Source organism: Conger conger, chromosome 10, assembly GCF_963514075.1.
Source record: "Conger conger chromosome 10, fConCon1.1, whole genome shotgun sequence".
Taxonomy (NCBI): Eukaryota; Metazoa; Chordata; class Actinopteri; order Anguilliformes; family Congridae; genus Conger; species Conger conger.
This window is the reverse complement of record NC_083769.1, coordinates 21243871-21261448: the sequence shown is the minus strand read 5'-3', so window position 1 is coordinate 21261448 and position 17578 is coordinate 21243871. Positions and strand designations below refer to the sequence as shown.

The following is a 17578-nucleotide window of genomic DNA, read 5'->3' as shown; positions in this document are numbered from 1 at the left end:
CATAAATATAAATCGAACTCTACTGTCAAATCCCTCCAGTTATCATAGCAAAACTGAGGCAAAACAAAAATAATTAATAAATGAATGTTAGAACTCAGCTTCTCTCCCTGTAATCAAAACCAAGAGGCAGGAATGCACTCAAACACTTTCCTAATAAAAAGTAGTTTGAATGTCCAGCCGGAGTTTGGGGAAGATCACTGAAACACAAAACAAGTTTGCAGTACAGCAACCTTCAACACACTGGTCGTATGGCCTGGCTTAAATATCCTTGGACGCCTTGACTTGACGCACATGTCAATCTTATCTGTGAGGGCCTATCTCTTTCTTACAGGATGACATAGGTTTTGTTTTTCAACATCGCTTGCTATTAGTCTTGCCAGATACCATGTGGCGCCTTGGGGTCCACTCAGTGAGGGCAGGGACCTATCCCCCCACCCTTCATCTCCTGCCACACAACATAGGCTCTGAGTACTAAGCCAAGCCCCTCCAGCTATACAAATTCATTTAACACTGAACTACACATACAGAGCAAACCTCCAAACCCATCATGAAATAAGATAATAAGGTCCTCTTTAGGGTCTGACCCTGTTCCTCTGCAAGTTAATGGCCGTCATCTGGAAACCTACGGAATTATTGGCCCCCTTAATAAAAATTAAGAAAAAAAGCTGCATATAATGAAGAGCATGGATAATGATCTATATTTTATGTTCAAGAATACCTTTATTTATACTTTTACATTTACTGTCATATTTCAATGAACAATTATTGTAAATAAACTGTGTGAGATTGGCAAAACATCTCAGTCTAAGTGTTTTAAATGAAATGTTTGCATTTGCTGAAAGGTATCAGCACAGACCTCTGACAACATGCTACAGCCCTGTATAATGTCTACTGTATGTCAAACAACATGTGCTCACCACAGGGCGATGCGCAATTGGCAGGGTCAGTAAGAGCCCAGTTGGCAGAGATCCACGACTCAGTTCTCTCTAGCAAACCCCCCCCCCCCCCCCCCCCCCCCCCCCCACAGACTGGGGAATCGGGTGCCTGCAAGTCTACCCGATAAGCTGCATATGAGCATTACATAACATAATTTGGTTAAATGTGAAAAATTGCCTTGCTTAATGACTCAGCAGTTCAGTTGGGAGTTCCACAGGGCAGATGGCTGCCTCTTCACTCGGTAAGATTTGCTGCACAGTCGGCGCAGTAACTGACTGGTTCAGCTACCATATCGTGGGGGTGGGGGGGGAATAGGGGACTGGCTGCCCACGTTTCTGAGCAGACACGTTTCAAGACCCTGACAGAGGGCCTATGGGATGGGAAGTCCCTTGGAGCAAAAATATATTTATTATTGAAGATGGTGACAAAGCTGGCCACTACTACGTCTTACAGAAAAATTTAGAGCCATCTGAGTTTTTTTTAAAGGAATTTATTTTAAAATTACAAGAAGGGACTTTTATGTTCTGCATAGAACAGACCTCAACCCTACGAAACGGTCTCCTTCCGGCTCCTCACACACCTGCCTTAATGACATGTTACTTGCGACCAGCAGCAGGTGTGCAACTAGCAGTCACGCATTTAGACCATCACCATTTTATGGACTGAAGTAGTAATATATTAAACCAGATCTTTCTATATCACGTTAAAACATTTTAAAGAAATGTATAGGGGAGGCCTCCATCTTCACAGGGACCTAGCAAAGATGCAGCAGAGGCTGTAGAAAAGGACTGTAGAGCTGTAGAAAAGGGCTGTAGAGGCTGTGGAAAAGGGCTATAGAGGCTGTGGAAAAGGGCTGTAGAGGCTGTGGAAAAGGGCTGTAGAGGCTGTGGAAAAGGGCTGAAGAGCTGTGGAAAAGGACTGAAGAGCTGTGGAAAAGGGCTGTAGAGGCTGTGGAAAAGGGCTATAGAGGCTGTGGAAAAGGGCTGTAGAGGCTGTGGAAAAGGACTGTAGAGGCTGTGGAAAAGGGCTATAGAGGCTGTGGAAAAGGACTGGGGGTGAGAATTCAGCTGCAGTAGCCGGCAGGAAGAACAGGGAGTGCGGCTTTGAGCAGGAGCAGCGACTATCATATTTTTTCAGTAGGGACAGCAGAAAGGAACAACGTGTGCCAGTTTTATGTCCTTCCCAAAGTTTCTGGGAGTGAGAGCCATGTTCCGCACAGAGATCGGGCTCACTGCTATAGCTTAGCCTGTCACGTGTGCCGGACGTAATTGGCCCTCCATGTTTGACATTCCAAACTTGCAGAGGCCGAGAGCGTACCAACGGTCCAACAGCCTGATAGCCCGTAAACAGTCACATGAGCATCAGTCAGTCAGCTTGCACTGGGACACAGATGCAGCCAAACTGATAAAAGAACCACCAGGGCTTTTTAAGAGTCAGCCAATGGAAGCTTGGCAAGGAGCACTTGGTCAGAAGTAGGTGACGAGGCATAAATCAGCCACCTTCTTTAGCAAAGTCACAGGAATTATTTTAAAATAGCATTGAAGTCCCATTCAATGCATCAGGCGCAAGGCAGATAAAACCTGCGACTTTCATAATAATCCACCTGGGTCATTTTAAACAGGGCTTCAGGTATGATGTGCCTACATCACTGGTTTCTGCTACATAATAAAAACTTGGGATTTTAGTGAAGTAGTTGCAATACCTTCACAGTGGGCCTCAACCCTGTACTGGAGGGTCATGTAGTCTGCAGGCTTTGGTTGTTATTTAGTCCTAATTCATTAGTTCATTGGCATGTCTCTCCAAACTCCATCCTTTCTGACCCTCAGTGCATGCATTTTTGTTTAAACTGTAATTGCAATTCCTGAACTGTAAAGAGCTATAACTCCTGAGTACTCCTGAACTTGCTTCAGAGACGGAAATTGGCAGAAATAAACAAACATCAACCACTGCAGCCCCTTCAGCATGTTGTCAGTGCAGATGTCATGTTCAAATTGACAGCTCAATAGCCCAAAATCAATTGAAGGTCCTTTTAATGAGAGTTCAAAAACAGTGATCAGAGATTAATCTCGGTTTGTTGTGCTTTAATGTTTAATAGTAATTTGTTTCAACAATAAATTGAATGGTCAATGGAAGCACAGAGACCTGTGGCCATATCTGTCATAAACTGATATAAAAATCCATTACAGATTAGAAGTTCAGAAATCACTCATGCAATTGTCAATTTACCCACAGATACATTTGTCTCAGTCTCACCTGAATTCCCTCAACTTTTCTAGATAATTCTATTCTGAGACTTGCCTTCTCTGTGTCCTACAATCCATTGCCCATGGATTGTAGGACACACAGACCAGCAGTCGTCTTACACAATACACTTTTATCTGTTATCAGTGTGCAGCCCACCAGCTGATCTGTGCCATCAGTGCCCCGGAAGGCCGCACTTCAAGGCTTGTTGTCACTGCAGTTGCCGGATCGGCCATGAAGAGCCAAAGGCACAGAAACCCAAAGGCCCTGGGTCATGCTTTGGTCAAACCTGTGCAGCCCTGCTGAAGTTGGGATGACCACGCGCAGGACCTGGGCCCTGGACGTGCCACCTGGGAGTGCGGTTTTAAATTCCTGCCCCATTTAAACATAAAGCCCTCTGCTCTCTTCCCCACTGCTTCTGTATGCCACAGTTCCTGTCCCTGATACAAGCAAAGTCCCCAAACAAATTCAAACTCCCTGGTAATGAGTCTGGCTCATCTGCCTTTCAGCCATGTCTCTTTCCCTCATTTGTTTATTCACACGAAGACTCAAACCCACCATTTGTGAACTTCAACTTGGGAGCTAAAAATAGGCCCGTTTCCAAAGGGTCTAGATGCCAAGGGGCACTTGAGTTCCTCAGGGTCCCTTACAAAATGTCATGCCAAGGGAGACATTCCACTGAAGGGGAAAGGGTCAAGGAAAGGGAGTTTTTCCCCTGCTGATATCAAACATCACAGAAGCCATTGAGTAACATCGCCTATATCCAGTCAAGTCCCAGGCCCAGCCATTTTGTCACCAGCCTTGCGGGGGGCCAGCGCTGTTCTGTGGTGGGCAGGGACGCTCTTGGATTACAACTTTTAAGGGACACGTGACACCAAGAGGGGGTAGCAGGGGGTGGGGGAGCCACTGCAGCACAAAGGTGACACTCTTTCTCAGACTCACAGCTCAGATTAACACTGTAAAATTGTCAGCTTCCACCCCTGTGAGATCCTCCATCACTCTCACTGGGCTCATGCCAGCCCTATCCCACTGGAGTGGCCCGGGGGACAGTTCCACACAGCAGAATCAGGGAGTCAGCTGGACGACGGCAGAAAGTAAAACCCAGAACAGCCATGTTGAAGCCATGTTCAGTCCATGTTGAAGATTTGGGCAGGGTCCTGGTTTTACTAAATAGTTATCTGGCTAATACCACAAACCTACTTTGGGGAACAGACCCCAGGTCAATTCAACGCACTTCTGGACTGACCATCACAGATGTTTTTCTTCCATTTTGGTTGTTTTTGGGGAGTGGGCATTTTTGGGAACCTTGGTTCTTGTTTAGAGGAATATAAGACATTGCTTTGTGGGTCAAATGTTGCAGGTTTAACTCATAGTTGGGACAGGCTAAAATGATCAACATGCTTGGAAAAGAGATCTTGAAAAAGCAGGCAAAATGTTTTAAATAAGTTATTTATTATAAACACTATACATGACATAATTAGACATAATTAGTCGCACTGCAGAACAGTTGAATGTTGACCCACTGCAGAACAGTCACACACTGACACTGAAGAACAGTCACACTGCCACAACGCATAACATTCACACACTGCAGAACAGTTGCGCACACACACACACAACTTTCACACACCCACTGCAAACGTCACACACCGACACATTGCAGAGCATAATAACACTGTTGCACATTCTTAAGAACTGGTAGTGATGGGAACTGGTGAGATGTTGCCTAAAATGGCTGCCCTTTTCATAAAAAGGAAGACATCCATATAAAAAAATATATGCCGCTCATCATAACTAAACCGGCAAGCACAGCCTGGCATGAATAGAGAACTCAGACTACAACAAAGTTGTGTAAATCTGAATGGAGTAAAATGTACTCCGATAACAAACAGTAAAAAAAAACAACAACAAAAAAAAAAAAACAGGAAAATGTTACTTTGAGAAAGGAATGCTAATATTGGTCAATAATAATTTCAGGCATGATATGCCAGCTGACTCACAGATGAGGGGAGGGAAGAGGGAAAACAAGGAAAGGTTTAGCTGGAGGTTTAGCTAGCTACTCTATGGGTTAAATGACCGGAAGACTTTCCTAGGGAAGCGGGCATTAGTGTTATGGACAAAACCCCGACTGCACACACATGCTAAACCCTACACGTCGAGCAGTCTTCTTCTGCGGTACCCAGGGAGCTAAGAATAGGGGAGGTGCAGAAAGCAGCTTCATTTGATAAAAAATAACTAATTCCTGATCATTTGGCATGGTTAAAAAGTGTCATTTAGAGTCACCCATTTGCACACTCTTTTTTCACTGGGTTGCAATACCGGTGGTGATTCGTTACCGAAGTGCACTTCACAGTAGACCACTTCAGCGTTCAGAAAAAGCACAAAAACAGCAATCTTATGGCATCATCGTAACCCAATGTCACCTGGTCTCATATGAATCTATAATCAAAAGGATTTGAATTAACCTGATCTGTATCAGTAACTTTGCTTATAACTAGCAACTAATGAAAATATGGAAAACTGACAAGTAAGGTCAACACACTTAAAGCTTTAAGCTTAAAAAAGGCAATCAGCCTGTACCCAAAATGAGCATATGCCTAGATCTGATCAATACATAATACTTGACGAAAGTGTGACGAAGTCGTTGATAGCTGAAACCGGAAACCGCTAAATCCAATGTCAACACAGTGGAGTATATACCCAAAATGATGCAGAGAATTAGTAGTGTTTTATCAATCTAGGCATCATCAGAAACTTCAAATGGTTATTTGTATGAACCACTGAAGAGGGATTTTCTGTATTTAGTATGCTCTGGTGGAGAACAATCCAGATTATGACATTATGGGACCTCCAGCACAAGGGCTAGCTCACAAGGATCACATAAAACACACATTGGCTCCTGGCTCGCAACAACTTGGTGACGGGAATGGGAAAAGTTACGATATAGTGATCAGATCTAGGCATATGCTCATTTTGGGTACAGGTCCCCTTTAAGGGTGATCCTTACTAAAGCACTGCAACCATCATCACCAGTTTAATTAGTTATCCGTTATCAGTTTAAACTGTTCCCAAATTCTCTAACTGCAGGTCACAGGTCAGAGGTCATATCCTAGGCAGACATCAGAACAGGGCGGCAGATTGGCTGGAATTCCTGCATTGTGGACAGTGGGGGCAGATCGATTGGCTCAAAATACTGGGGTGGGAAAGAAAGAAAAGAAAAAAGAAAACGGTTAAATTGAGCAATATTCAGAGGCCATTAACTGGCCAGTACACTAGCATGAGGCTGTCACAAAATAAGTATATGAAGACAACAGGCTAAATCAAACCAAAAACATGCATTATAACAGGTACAGTGAGCACCATAAGAGAGTGAGAGAGAAACTGTGAGAGAGAGTGAGAGAGTGAGAGAGAGGAGACTCAGTAACCCATGATTCTCAGACCAACACTGCTTTCCAAAATCAAACCAAAATTACTCAAATTATGAAACAAAGTAAGAAAACATATCTGGAACATTGGAGTAACCAAACCAAATCACAATCCAAATTAGAATGCTACCTCAACCTAAAGAGAGATTATGAATTAGTGGAGTATCTTTACACCATCAAAGATACAAAGGAGAGGAAAATCCTTACCAAATACAGGCTCAGTGACCACAGCCTAGCAATTGAGACAGGCAGATACAAAAAATCATGGCTGCCAAGAGACCAACGCATATGTGGTCACTGCACGACTGGTGAGGTTGAGACAGAGATGCACTTTCTCCTTCATTGTTATAAATTCACAAAAGAAAGAGCCCACTTTTTCAAAAAACTTTCAAAAATAATACCTGATTTAGACTCATTAAGCAACACAGATAAACTGACTATAATACTGGGAGAGGGGCAAGTGTGTAGTTCCAAATCTACTGGATCTCCACCCTATATGTGTTCATATTTGTCTGTTCCTATAACCAGCACCGTTGTTGATTGTTGTCTGCTGGTTGTTATTCTTTTGTCTTCACTGTCATTATTATTTTTGTATTAATTAATTAACAGTACTACTGTTACTACAGTACTACTGTTATTATATTTTTTTTTTCACTGTAAAAGGGGAGAGAGAGAGAGAGAGAGAGAGAGAGAGAGAGAGAGAGAGAGAGAGAGAGAGAGACTCAGTGAGAGAGAGAGACTCAGTGAGAGAGAGAGAGAGACTCAGTGAGACACACAGTGAGACTGATAATTCCCAGGCACAGACTGCACCAGGGAAGCAGGACTCACAGTAGAGGTCTGCAGCAGTAATACTGAAGCTACAGGGTCGGCACAGCGGGTGCAGGCGGAAGCTGAAGAGGGGCGGGAGGTGAACATGGCGCACTCTTCGTCCAGCAGACACTCCTCCAGAGGGGGGCGCTGTGTGGAGCGCAGGTGAGGGACCCGATGGACGATGCCACCTAGTGGCGTAGGAGAGAAAGCGTCACCGTGAGAGCATACCCTCTGATTATCATTACAGCACATATCAGACTTCAGTTTGTAATTACAACCCCTAGACACATGCCGCTTTAAAGCCAGACCAGACCACAGCTCATGCCAACAGCTCAGGCCGGTCATTAAAGCCAGGCCAAACTGGCAAAGGCTACAGCTGCGAGTGGATGTCACACTGACTGAGATGCAGGCTAAAGGCCCACACGCATATTTTCTGTGTTCTTGAGCTTTTCTGGTTCAAGAACAAAAAAAAACTAAACAAAAAAAAGAGGCAATTTTGGTTGAAGTATGCATATTTTAGGATGAAACTGTCATGTTTCCCAGCCGATTTCCCACATGACAAGACGCATGTCTTTGCGTAATTATTGGATGATGTTGATTGATGAGGTTGCTAAACATAAACCTCAGAGTTCACATAATCTGCCTTTAAGATCAACCCAAAAGCCTTTCAACACCTTCTGAGAACCCAGTTAATCTTCTACATTAGTTGCCTCCTGGATCCCTCTCCTTCTCCTTCACCACTGTCCCTGTTAAAACAGAGAGCTAGGTGCAAGGAGGGGTTAGGGACTCTCCAAAAAAGATACGAATACCCGTAAGAGAATGCTGATGCGTGTGGGCCTTTAAAATTAGACAGTGGCCTGTTCACATTGTGGGGGTGGGTCACCCATTGGCCAAAGGGCTTAGGACCACAACACAAGCTTTCTGGGATGAGCAGGGGCGAGAGCTGGCGCCTCTGTCTGTACCTCTGGCCCCGCCCAGAGAGAGGTGGGGCGGTGGGAGAGCCTCTGGGGGGGGCGCGGGCGGGGCACAGCCGGGCGCCGGGAGGGGGCGGAGCGACAGGAAGCTGTCAGAGTCTGGAGGAGCAGTGTGGCCTTGCTGTGTGCTTGTCTCCGTGACGACCTTAGCAGACGAGAAGACGATGACGGACTCCCTGTGGGGGGGCGGAATGAACGGCTGGGCCCGCCCGCTCTCCTTCAGCAATCCCCTACTCCTCTCTTCCACTCTTCCCTTGCTCATGGAGACATGCAAGATGTTCAGGGTCTCACGCACACGCACACACACACTCACACAGGTTCATAATATGGCTATTGTTTAATACTGTGCTTAACGGCAAGCTGAAACGGAAGTTAGAGCTGCTCTAGCTTCTGCGATATGACGCATACACACGTAAAATCTTGTTTTCAAGGGGAAATAGGGAGTTGTGCACACGGTCACACATTTCACTCCCTGACATTTCTTGGGTGCAATATGTCACAATAGAATAAATACCAAATTAAAACATTTCTCATATTTTGCATTAATTACATCATCATATCTTATTTCAGTACGACGTTATACAGTTAAGTAGAGGGTGTACTGGTCATTAATGCACCACAGGCATGTAGGGGGGGGGGGCAGTCAGGGGGAAAACAATCCTGTGTGTGACTGTTGTGAACAGGGACCCAACAAACAGAACAGCAAAAACAAATGAATCCTGTGTGAGACTGTACTGAACAGGGACCCAACAAACAGAACAGCAAAAACAAACAAGTCCTGTGTGAGACTGTACTGAACAGGGACCCAACAAACAGAACTGAATTCCGGAAGCGTCCTTGCTCACTTCTGCCTGTTGGAACACTGGTTGGCCATTCTGCCCGTCGGTCACGTTCTCCTCTCGAACGACTGCCAATGACTCCTGCTCCGCCTCCTCAAACAGTTTCTGCACCACGGGCTCCTGCAACACACCACAAAACCCATGCACTGGAGAGGAGAGACTCGGATTTACGCTACGGAGCAGAAACGCACAACCCTGGAGCAGGAATACGTCTGTAGAATTACATGAGGCCGGATAAACGTTTCTCCCAATACTGTAACATGAAAGCCTGAAATGTGCAATCGGACTGCACACACTGCCCTCTAGTGGCGAGTAGCCATTACCGCACCCCTCTAATTCAGAAGGCAAGAACCCTAGGAGCCAAAAGCACCGACTTGCATGAACGTACTCTTCTCAGCAACAAAGCGTTAGGACTGGCTCATTTTGGTTGTCAACATCATAGATCCCACCTGCTTGGCAGTGTGTCGAGCATTGCTCTCGTCACTCCACCGAGCCTCCGCCCTGGACACGTTGACACTCACCTCCTTGCGGGGCCCCAGATCCTTCCCGAACCCCAGCAGGCTCCGGAGCGTTGGGGAGCCCCTGAAGATGGAGGAGCGGTGGGCTGAGAGGTGTCGCATCTGAAACCACACCATCGCAGCCTTACAATGTATACCAGGACTCACTGAACTTAGGAAATAGACATTTTACACGTTTATTAGGCACTTATGCTGCATTCATATGGACCATGGTAGATGGTAGACGGCAGATAAAATATACGTTGCTTGGTAATTGTCCTATAATATAGGCATTTTCCAACATGGATAGCAAAAGAAGAATTGCGTTTTGAACAGCTCTTTATGTTGGGGGAAAATGCAAAAACATTTTCCATGTCCATTTTGTATTGCTTTGTTGCGTCACATCTGGCTTAGAATTCATTCTAATACGAAGGTAAAAAGCTAAATTAATTTTAAACTTTGACGGTAAGTGCCGTCTACCGTTGCCATCAACAAAGGTCTTTGCTCGACATTCGGTTTGCCGTCTATCGTGATCCATGTGAATGCATCTTTATCCAGAGTGGTGCACGATTTACAGTTTTACATAAAATAATTTGTACAGTTGGATAATTTAGTGAAGTGATTCACATTGACTACCCAGCTGAAGGTTACTCTTGATAGCCTTTGAATTAGAAGTCTGGTTCCCTAACCATTACACTCCACAGCCACCCAAGGCAAAAAGGTGGCATTGGTTCAGAGTCACATGGTATGAATTGTGACTCCATCCATTTTAGGGCTAGTGAACACAGTAACAAATGCTTTCAAGAAACAAGGATGCAAACTGGAAGGAAGATTTTAGTGTGCGCACACACTGACCGCAGATTGGGGCCTGGTGTTAGGGACACGTTGGGGGGTCCACTTCACTGCTGGGGTCTGGCTGAGCCCTGAGAGGACAGAAAGAGGGACAGTGAGACGAGGGCCGCTCTTGTGGGGACCCGTATAAAGCGGGGACATGATTAAAGCGGCCTCTTCATCACTGTGGGCAACCCAGACTGACCTGCACGGGCTCCGGCTGCTTCGCTGTGACCTTTGGTAACGGGTACTCTCTGGGGCTGAAACACAAACACATTACAAAAACAACCACACACTGTACCGTCTGTCTACACACACAGTGCGAACCATTCAGTGGGGGACTGTTGGTCACACACACACACAAAGGGGTACTATCGGTCAATGCACGCACGCACGCACGCACGCACGCACGCACGCACGCACGCACGCACGCACGCACGCACGCACGCACGCACGCACACACAGTCTCTCTCTCTCTCTCGAGCAGAACTCACCATGTACATGGATGTTCCCCTGCCTGTAGGACATAGGGAGGCCCTTGGTGTGGCCCCCAGGGGCCCCTCAGCATTCACCCCCTTGTTCTGCAGGATGCTGTACAGGGCTGCAGGATCCGGGGAGAACTGCACCGCGCCCACTGCAGGACAAATGGGGACAGAACAACATCTTCAGCATAGATCACGTCAGACACAGTCCAACACAGCTCTGTCAGACAGGCATGAAGCACAGACATACTATGCAGGATTTTCTCCCTTGCTGAGTAACAAAAAAGTTCTGTAGCTGCACAAAAAAAAAAGCAATTGAATACAACCAACTATACAAACAACAGAAACAGCTGAGAAGTGAAATTACTTTAGGACCCATAACATGGATGGACTACCGTATGCGTAGTCAGCCAGGGTGAAAGTCTGTACCTTAAGTTCATAGTCAAGGTTTAATTTCAAATCCAATGTGCTGGAGTACAAAGCCAAAAGAATAGAAATTGTACCAATGTCCAAATACATACGGTCTACACAGTATATTACAGCAATAATCAAATCTAGACCTTGAATCCAAATCCAGCCTTGGTTTTCCATTCTCCCAGGTAATAAGCTGAACAATTAGTGCACCTGATTGGCCAGGCTATCTTCACACCTGGCCCCCAGTTAAAGGGAGGGTGGAAAACCAGCAGATCTCACAGAGGACCGTGATTTGGTGATCCCTGGTATATAAACTGAATTTTGGCACAAACACTGTGCCGCGTTGCAATGTTTTTAAGCATCTTCACAGCACTGATGAAGGCGTACAGTCAAGAGTACAGTTTTTTTCTACTGCACGTGTTCCAGTATTCTAAAGTCCTGTGTGTCATTTAGAAAACTAAGACATTTATTGATTTCCATTTATCCTCTTTTTTGCATTTATTTTTTGATAGTTTGACCGTAAGTATCTCATGTAATAATTTATGCCTTGCACGCTGAGCAGCAAGGTCAGTCTTTCTGGGCCACCTTTAACCACAGCGGTGAGTCGGTAGGCGAATCCCAGGTGACCTGAAACGGTCCCTACAGGGATAGTAATCTTGGCTGAAAGCTTGGCTGTCACCAGGCTGGAGAACCTTTCTTCTAAATGCCCTGCAGTGCCAGGTGGCTCAGTGACGCATTTTGCCCTTCACTAACCTGCACTGCCCCCTGGTGGTCTCGGTTGAGTCCTCAGCACAGACACCCTCTGGGGCTGAAAGATATTTGCAAGACATTTTCCCATACAGGCACACAAACAAACATAAGACAACTTGGATACATTTACACAACGCACTTTGAAAATGTAAAAGGTTTAATTCTCCACAATTAGCACACACCCACATTTGCATTACTCCAATGAAAAGATGGATCCAAAATTATAGCTCTATTGTTGAGGAGTGGCTCCAAATCAGTGGGAAAATGTTGTCCATCTTGCAAGGATGGCAGTAAATGTGTTAAATGGCAAAATAGGGGTGAAGCCAAAATGCATAAGAATGACCTTTATTAAAATCTGACTATGTGCACTTCACCCACATGTGATTTTGTGTATTACAAATCTCAAATTGTGGAGTACAGAGGCAAATAAATAAATGATGGGTCTTTGTCCCAAACACTATGGAGGGCACTGTATGACTGAGAGGCGTGCTTGTAGTCTACTCGAACACCTTGATTTCTACAACTTTACTGTGGCAATACGCATGTTCAGAACTGGACATAGCCACTACCAGATGCCACTGACAAACGGGGCCTGGCACCTCCCTGTTCATCATCATGGCCGCCCACTTACACGGTCACTCCCCTCGTAAGTACACTCGCACCAGCATAGAATCAGAACCACAGCTAACCGAGCCAGCCTGGTTCAGCTCTACAGTGGGAAAGGGCTATAATGAGCCAGCCTGGTTCAGCTCTACAGTGGGAAAGGGCTATAATGAGCCAGCCTGGTTCCAGCTCTACAGTGGGAAGGGCTATAATGAGCCAGCTTGGTTCCAGCTCTACAGTGGGGAAGGGCTAAGACTCACCATGTATACGGACGTTCCCCTGCCGGTGGGACAGACTGAGCTCTTTGGTGTGGCCACCAGCAACTCCCTAGACTTCACTCCCTCATTCTGCAGGATACTGTCAAGAGCCACAGGGTCCGGGGAGAAGTGCAGACCGTCAGTGAGACCAGCGGGCCGAACGCAGACCTCTCTGCACGGCTCATCCAGGACAGGCACCATGGGGGCCCTGAGAGGAAGTGTGGGGTGAGGGACACTGACAGGGAGCCCATTGTGACTGGCAGCTGACAGTTTAATGGAAGGAGCAGTGCCGCTACCCTGCCGGGGAAGCTCACTGGCATTGCGGCAGGTCAGTTTAGGGGCTCCGGCGTCAGTAGGTTGTGTTTTAAGTTGGTTCGCTGTGGCCGCCCTGCTGGTTTTGGGCTGGGACAAGCTGAAGGGCACAGGCTTGGTGCATGGCTTCTTCTTTTGAGCTGTGCCCTGGAAAAGTTGAATCAGCAAAAAGCCACAGCCAACCAGCCAATTACACTATATTCCTTAGAAAACAGAAACAAACAAGTAGCTACAGAAATGAATATGAACTCTCTCTCTCACCGACATGTGTCTACACAAACTACATACAGATTTTTTTCCCCTTTTAACTTTCTATCCAATCTTTTGGAAACTCATCACTCAAAAAGTATGAATAATAATAATAATTTTTTTTTAAAGGAATAGGGGGACATGCTCTCCCAGAAAGTATTTATGGTCCTACCTTCTTGAAGCTCTGCGCCCACTTCCGATGTACTTGAGTGAAGTCTGTCTGGGACTGGAGTGGCTGCGATCGGGCTAGAACGGGCAGCCTGCTGGTGCCTACATGCTTGCCCGCTGCAGTCGCCTTAACGTTCTGAGTCAACGGATCCCGGTTCTCAGCCCCTTTCTTGGTGGCGTGGGAGACGGAACATGGGTTGGGGGGTTTGGAACCAGCTGCAGTTGCACCGCGTATTAGAGGTTTTGCATTTCTGCCGAGGGCGAAATTTCTAGTCACTTCATATGCCTCGTATTACGCACGTGTAATACATCACAATCATGTCGATATTAATAAGTCGGAATTAATAAGTTTGAATAGTTTTTAGCGGTACGGTACACCCTTCCCACAATTACCAGAAGGAGGGACTCACCGCGTGTCTTCTGGCCTGGCTTGGTTCTGGTTGTGTTGACGTAAGGTTTGTGTGGAAGCCATTTTTCAGATACAATGGTTATTTCAGTGTTCACACACAGGCCTAAAGGAACAGGAAGACAAGCTAGCCACTACGCTACACAAGAACTGGGTGAAATAAACCAACCTTTTGCTAGCTAGCTGGACCGCCGCATTAGCACACTTCAATAGCTTACCGTGAGTTAAAGTAACAAAAAAATGCATTCGCCCATAATAATTTCAAGCTGAGCTGTTCTATTACAGCTTTGCTTGCCAATATATGGTGGACTAACGTTAAAAACGATTATTCTAAAACCCCATTGCTATATCATTGCAGATGGAAAGGTCACATAGCTAGCTAGCTAACGTTAACTCAGCTTGTTCACGAGGGTAAGTTAGAGCTGCCGTTTCTGTAAACTTGGTCAAATTAACTAGAAACGTTAGCTACACCAAGCTTCGCTAGAAAGTTCGCGTTCCATTGGCAATAAATACTGGGTAGAGCAGAGCAGCTACGCCAACCTAACGTTAAGTTAACTAGTCTACCTTACTTTAGCCAGCTGGATATACCGTTAGTTTACAATATTGGTGTAAACTAGCTTGCTAACGAACGGATAATGTAGGAATACATACATATAGACGATATCTTGTGTGGTTTTCTCTCGAAACTGGGTCCCGTGGGTAAAATGAAGGTGTCCAATTGGGTTTGTAGCTACAATCCGACACAGTGGAATTTTTTGTAATTTTACTGTTTTGCTTGCAATCCGTTTACTTCCTGAACCCAGACAATTTGTAAAAAGCGCTCTTTTACATTGGTCAACATAAAAGCTACGATAGCAAATCGGAAAGCCTATCAGCTATTTGACAAAAAGTCATTGGCTGCCTCCTAGCCAATGAGCAACGGAGACGCACAAACAACACCATGGAAACGAATACCAAAGACGACAGGCAGCGCCCTCCTTATGAACAACAGTCAAATATTTTTTCATGGTGAAGTTGAAATGTACTTGAAAAGAAGTGTCGCACGAAATCCTATTTTAATTCATGAACAATACGAACATACATATCATTAATCAAGCTATTGTAAATTACTTAAACGTCGTCACGTGGCGTTATGAGATAAACACTTCACAAAACTGAAAATGTGGCCATTCACACTCATTGAAACTAAAATATTTGGCGATGGATACTAGATGACAATAGGTGAAGGATTGCAGTGATTTGCTGGCCAGCACATATTTACCCTCGCCAACAAACAAACAAACAAGAAAAAAAACAAAAAAAACAGGATGTTAATACAGCTCAATGTCCAACTCTCTTTGGGAAGTACATCAGACGTAGACACCACATATTGACAAATGTGTCGTGCTGCTTCCTTTGTGTGCCGCCAAATCCTCTCTCCCTGGTGGAATTTGTGAATGTCCCTTTCCTCAGAAGACCCAATCAATACCTCTATTTCCTGGTAATCCTGCTCTCACATCGTCTCTGACAGTCCTAACACACCCTGCCTATAATAACCCATAAAAAATCAATAAACACAAAATTTCAGGGGGAAGAAAAGACCCTTCCTGTTCTCGCTAATGGAGAACAAAGGGACGTGCGGGTAGTTTAATGAGTCAGGCATGAACTTCCTACTCACAAGTTACAACTGGGCCACTTTCCCGTAATACACAGAATAACAAGCTTTCATTCTCAATTTCTTACTTTCAGACCATTATTGCACCTTTTGTCTGGATCTCATGGCAACTTTCTATTCAACAGTTCCCCTTCTACATGTTCTACAGTGGTCTCTCCCCTGCTTTATCCTTCCTGTCCACAGTTTTTCACTGTTTTTTGTCTTTTATACATGAAATCCACCTGCACATTTCATCCCCTCTTTTCTTCCCCCCCTCCCCCATCTCTCTCTTTACCCCTTTCACACCCCTCACTCTCCAGCAGCTCCTTCACCTCCTCCCCCTCCTCCTTGGCCACCTAACCTTTCGGCTCTCCGCCTCATACCGTGACAAGACTCCCACAAGCTGAAGCCAATTACAGTCAAATGGGCAGCGGTGATGGCAGAGAACTCTACCTTTGCAAATACGGAGAGCTGCACTACATTTAATTAACCAGCGACAAAAAAAGAAAGAAAAGAGACAGCTCTCCTTACAATAATGGGCCACTTCAACAGAGCCCTGGAGTCTGTGTTCCTGCCACTGACTTTGAGCTGAATTAAATGGATGTGTGTGGCTGGTTTCAGGCTGTTACCTGTAATTTATCTAATAAGCCAGACACAGCAATTAAGCTTAATCCTCCCTGGGATAATGGTGTGTGTCACTGTGGTGAGTGGCCTGTGGCCTGTATTTACACTGCTCCTGAGGACAGGACAGTTCTTACACTCAATTCTCAGTGACATTCATTAGATGAAGTACCTGAAAGCTATTATTATTATTATTATTATTATTATTATTATTATAGTTGTTGTTTTTGACATTGTTGTTGATGCTGTGAAATAGCATTTCAGTTTTTAGTGCACATTTTCAATTGGTCCAGACAGTTTTTGTATGAGATGAAACATTTTTCAGATATGAAAGTTCTGAAAACCTACCGGCTTTACAATGGTGGATATCAAGGCATTAATTTTAAATTATTCTTAATAATCTTTTAAGTTTAAACTATGCCTTTCAGCCATACAACCTATGCTCAAGAAAACTGTGGTGCAGCTTTCTACAGTAATAAGTCCTGGCATGACATAAACATGAATAAATATGTATATAATTATGGAAAACTCTATAGAGCTAATCTGTTCATATGTACAGTTCCTGGATGCATAGCATAGCTGTACAAGTTATTTTGAGTTATTTCAGCTTTCTTGCTTTAGTCTACAACCCCCCCCCCCCCCCCCCCCCCCCCGAACGCCCTGATACCCATCATTGCAAAGCAAGCAGGTTGCATCAAAAAATATGTCTAAATATCCTTCAAGGCCAAAATGCTAAAACTGTATTTTTTTACATTTCAGGAAAAGTGAGGGAATTATTTATTTAAGTTGACATAAATCACTCTAAGGTTAAAAGCCTTTCCCCTTTACTCGATGAGGTTTGAAAGAATAGCCACCACAAATATTTACAAGGACTGGTATCCATGAAGAATGATCTATGACACCATTAAAGCGCCGATATCCAACACACTGTTTGGCTACATATATTGTTTTCTTTCTTTACTTGTAAACTGAGTGATAAAACAATGTTTTGCTTTCGTGTTCACCCTGACAGTACAGTTCATTATTTCATAAAAAATAGGGGTCATCAATGAGAAGTGCTTGACTGTACAGTGCAAAAACAAACCAGCAGGAGGTAGCAATGCACACAGGATTTTCACACAGGTATGTTT

At 44.9% G+C, this 17578-nt stretch overlaps 1 protein-coding gene across 2 annotated transcripts; it reads right to left on the bottom strand.

Annotated features, from left to right (window-relative positions):
- Nucleotides 1-4673: 4673 nt before the first annotated feature.
- Nucleotides 4674-14991, bottom strand: troap (trophinin associated protein). 2 transcript variants are annotated; one of them, XM_061258297.1, is made up of 13 exons: nt 14846-14991; nt 14199-14300; nt 13793-14039; nt 13063-13518; nt 12203-12257; nt 11048-11187; nt 10759-10813; nt 10578-10645; nt 9747-9845; nt 9232-9345; nt 8375-8639; nt 7431-7600; nt 4674-6370 (listed from the first exon to the last, which is right to left on the bottom strand). In XM_061258297.1, the coding sequence occupies exons 2-13, from the start codon at nt 14258-14260 to the stop codon at nt 6287-6289; spliced, it is 1815 nt and encodes a 604-aa protein (XP_061114281.1). In that variant the 5' UTR covers nt 14261-14300; nt 14846-14991; the 3' UTR covers nt 4674-6286. The 2 variants fall into 2 exon arrangements, with proteins under 2 accessions (XP_061114281.1, XP_061114282.1); XM_061258298.1 differs by having other exon boundaries at nt 8375-8531.
- Nucleotides 14992-17578: the final 2587 nt, after the last annotated feature.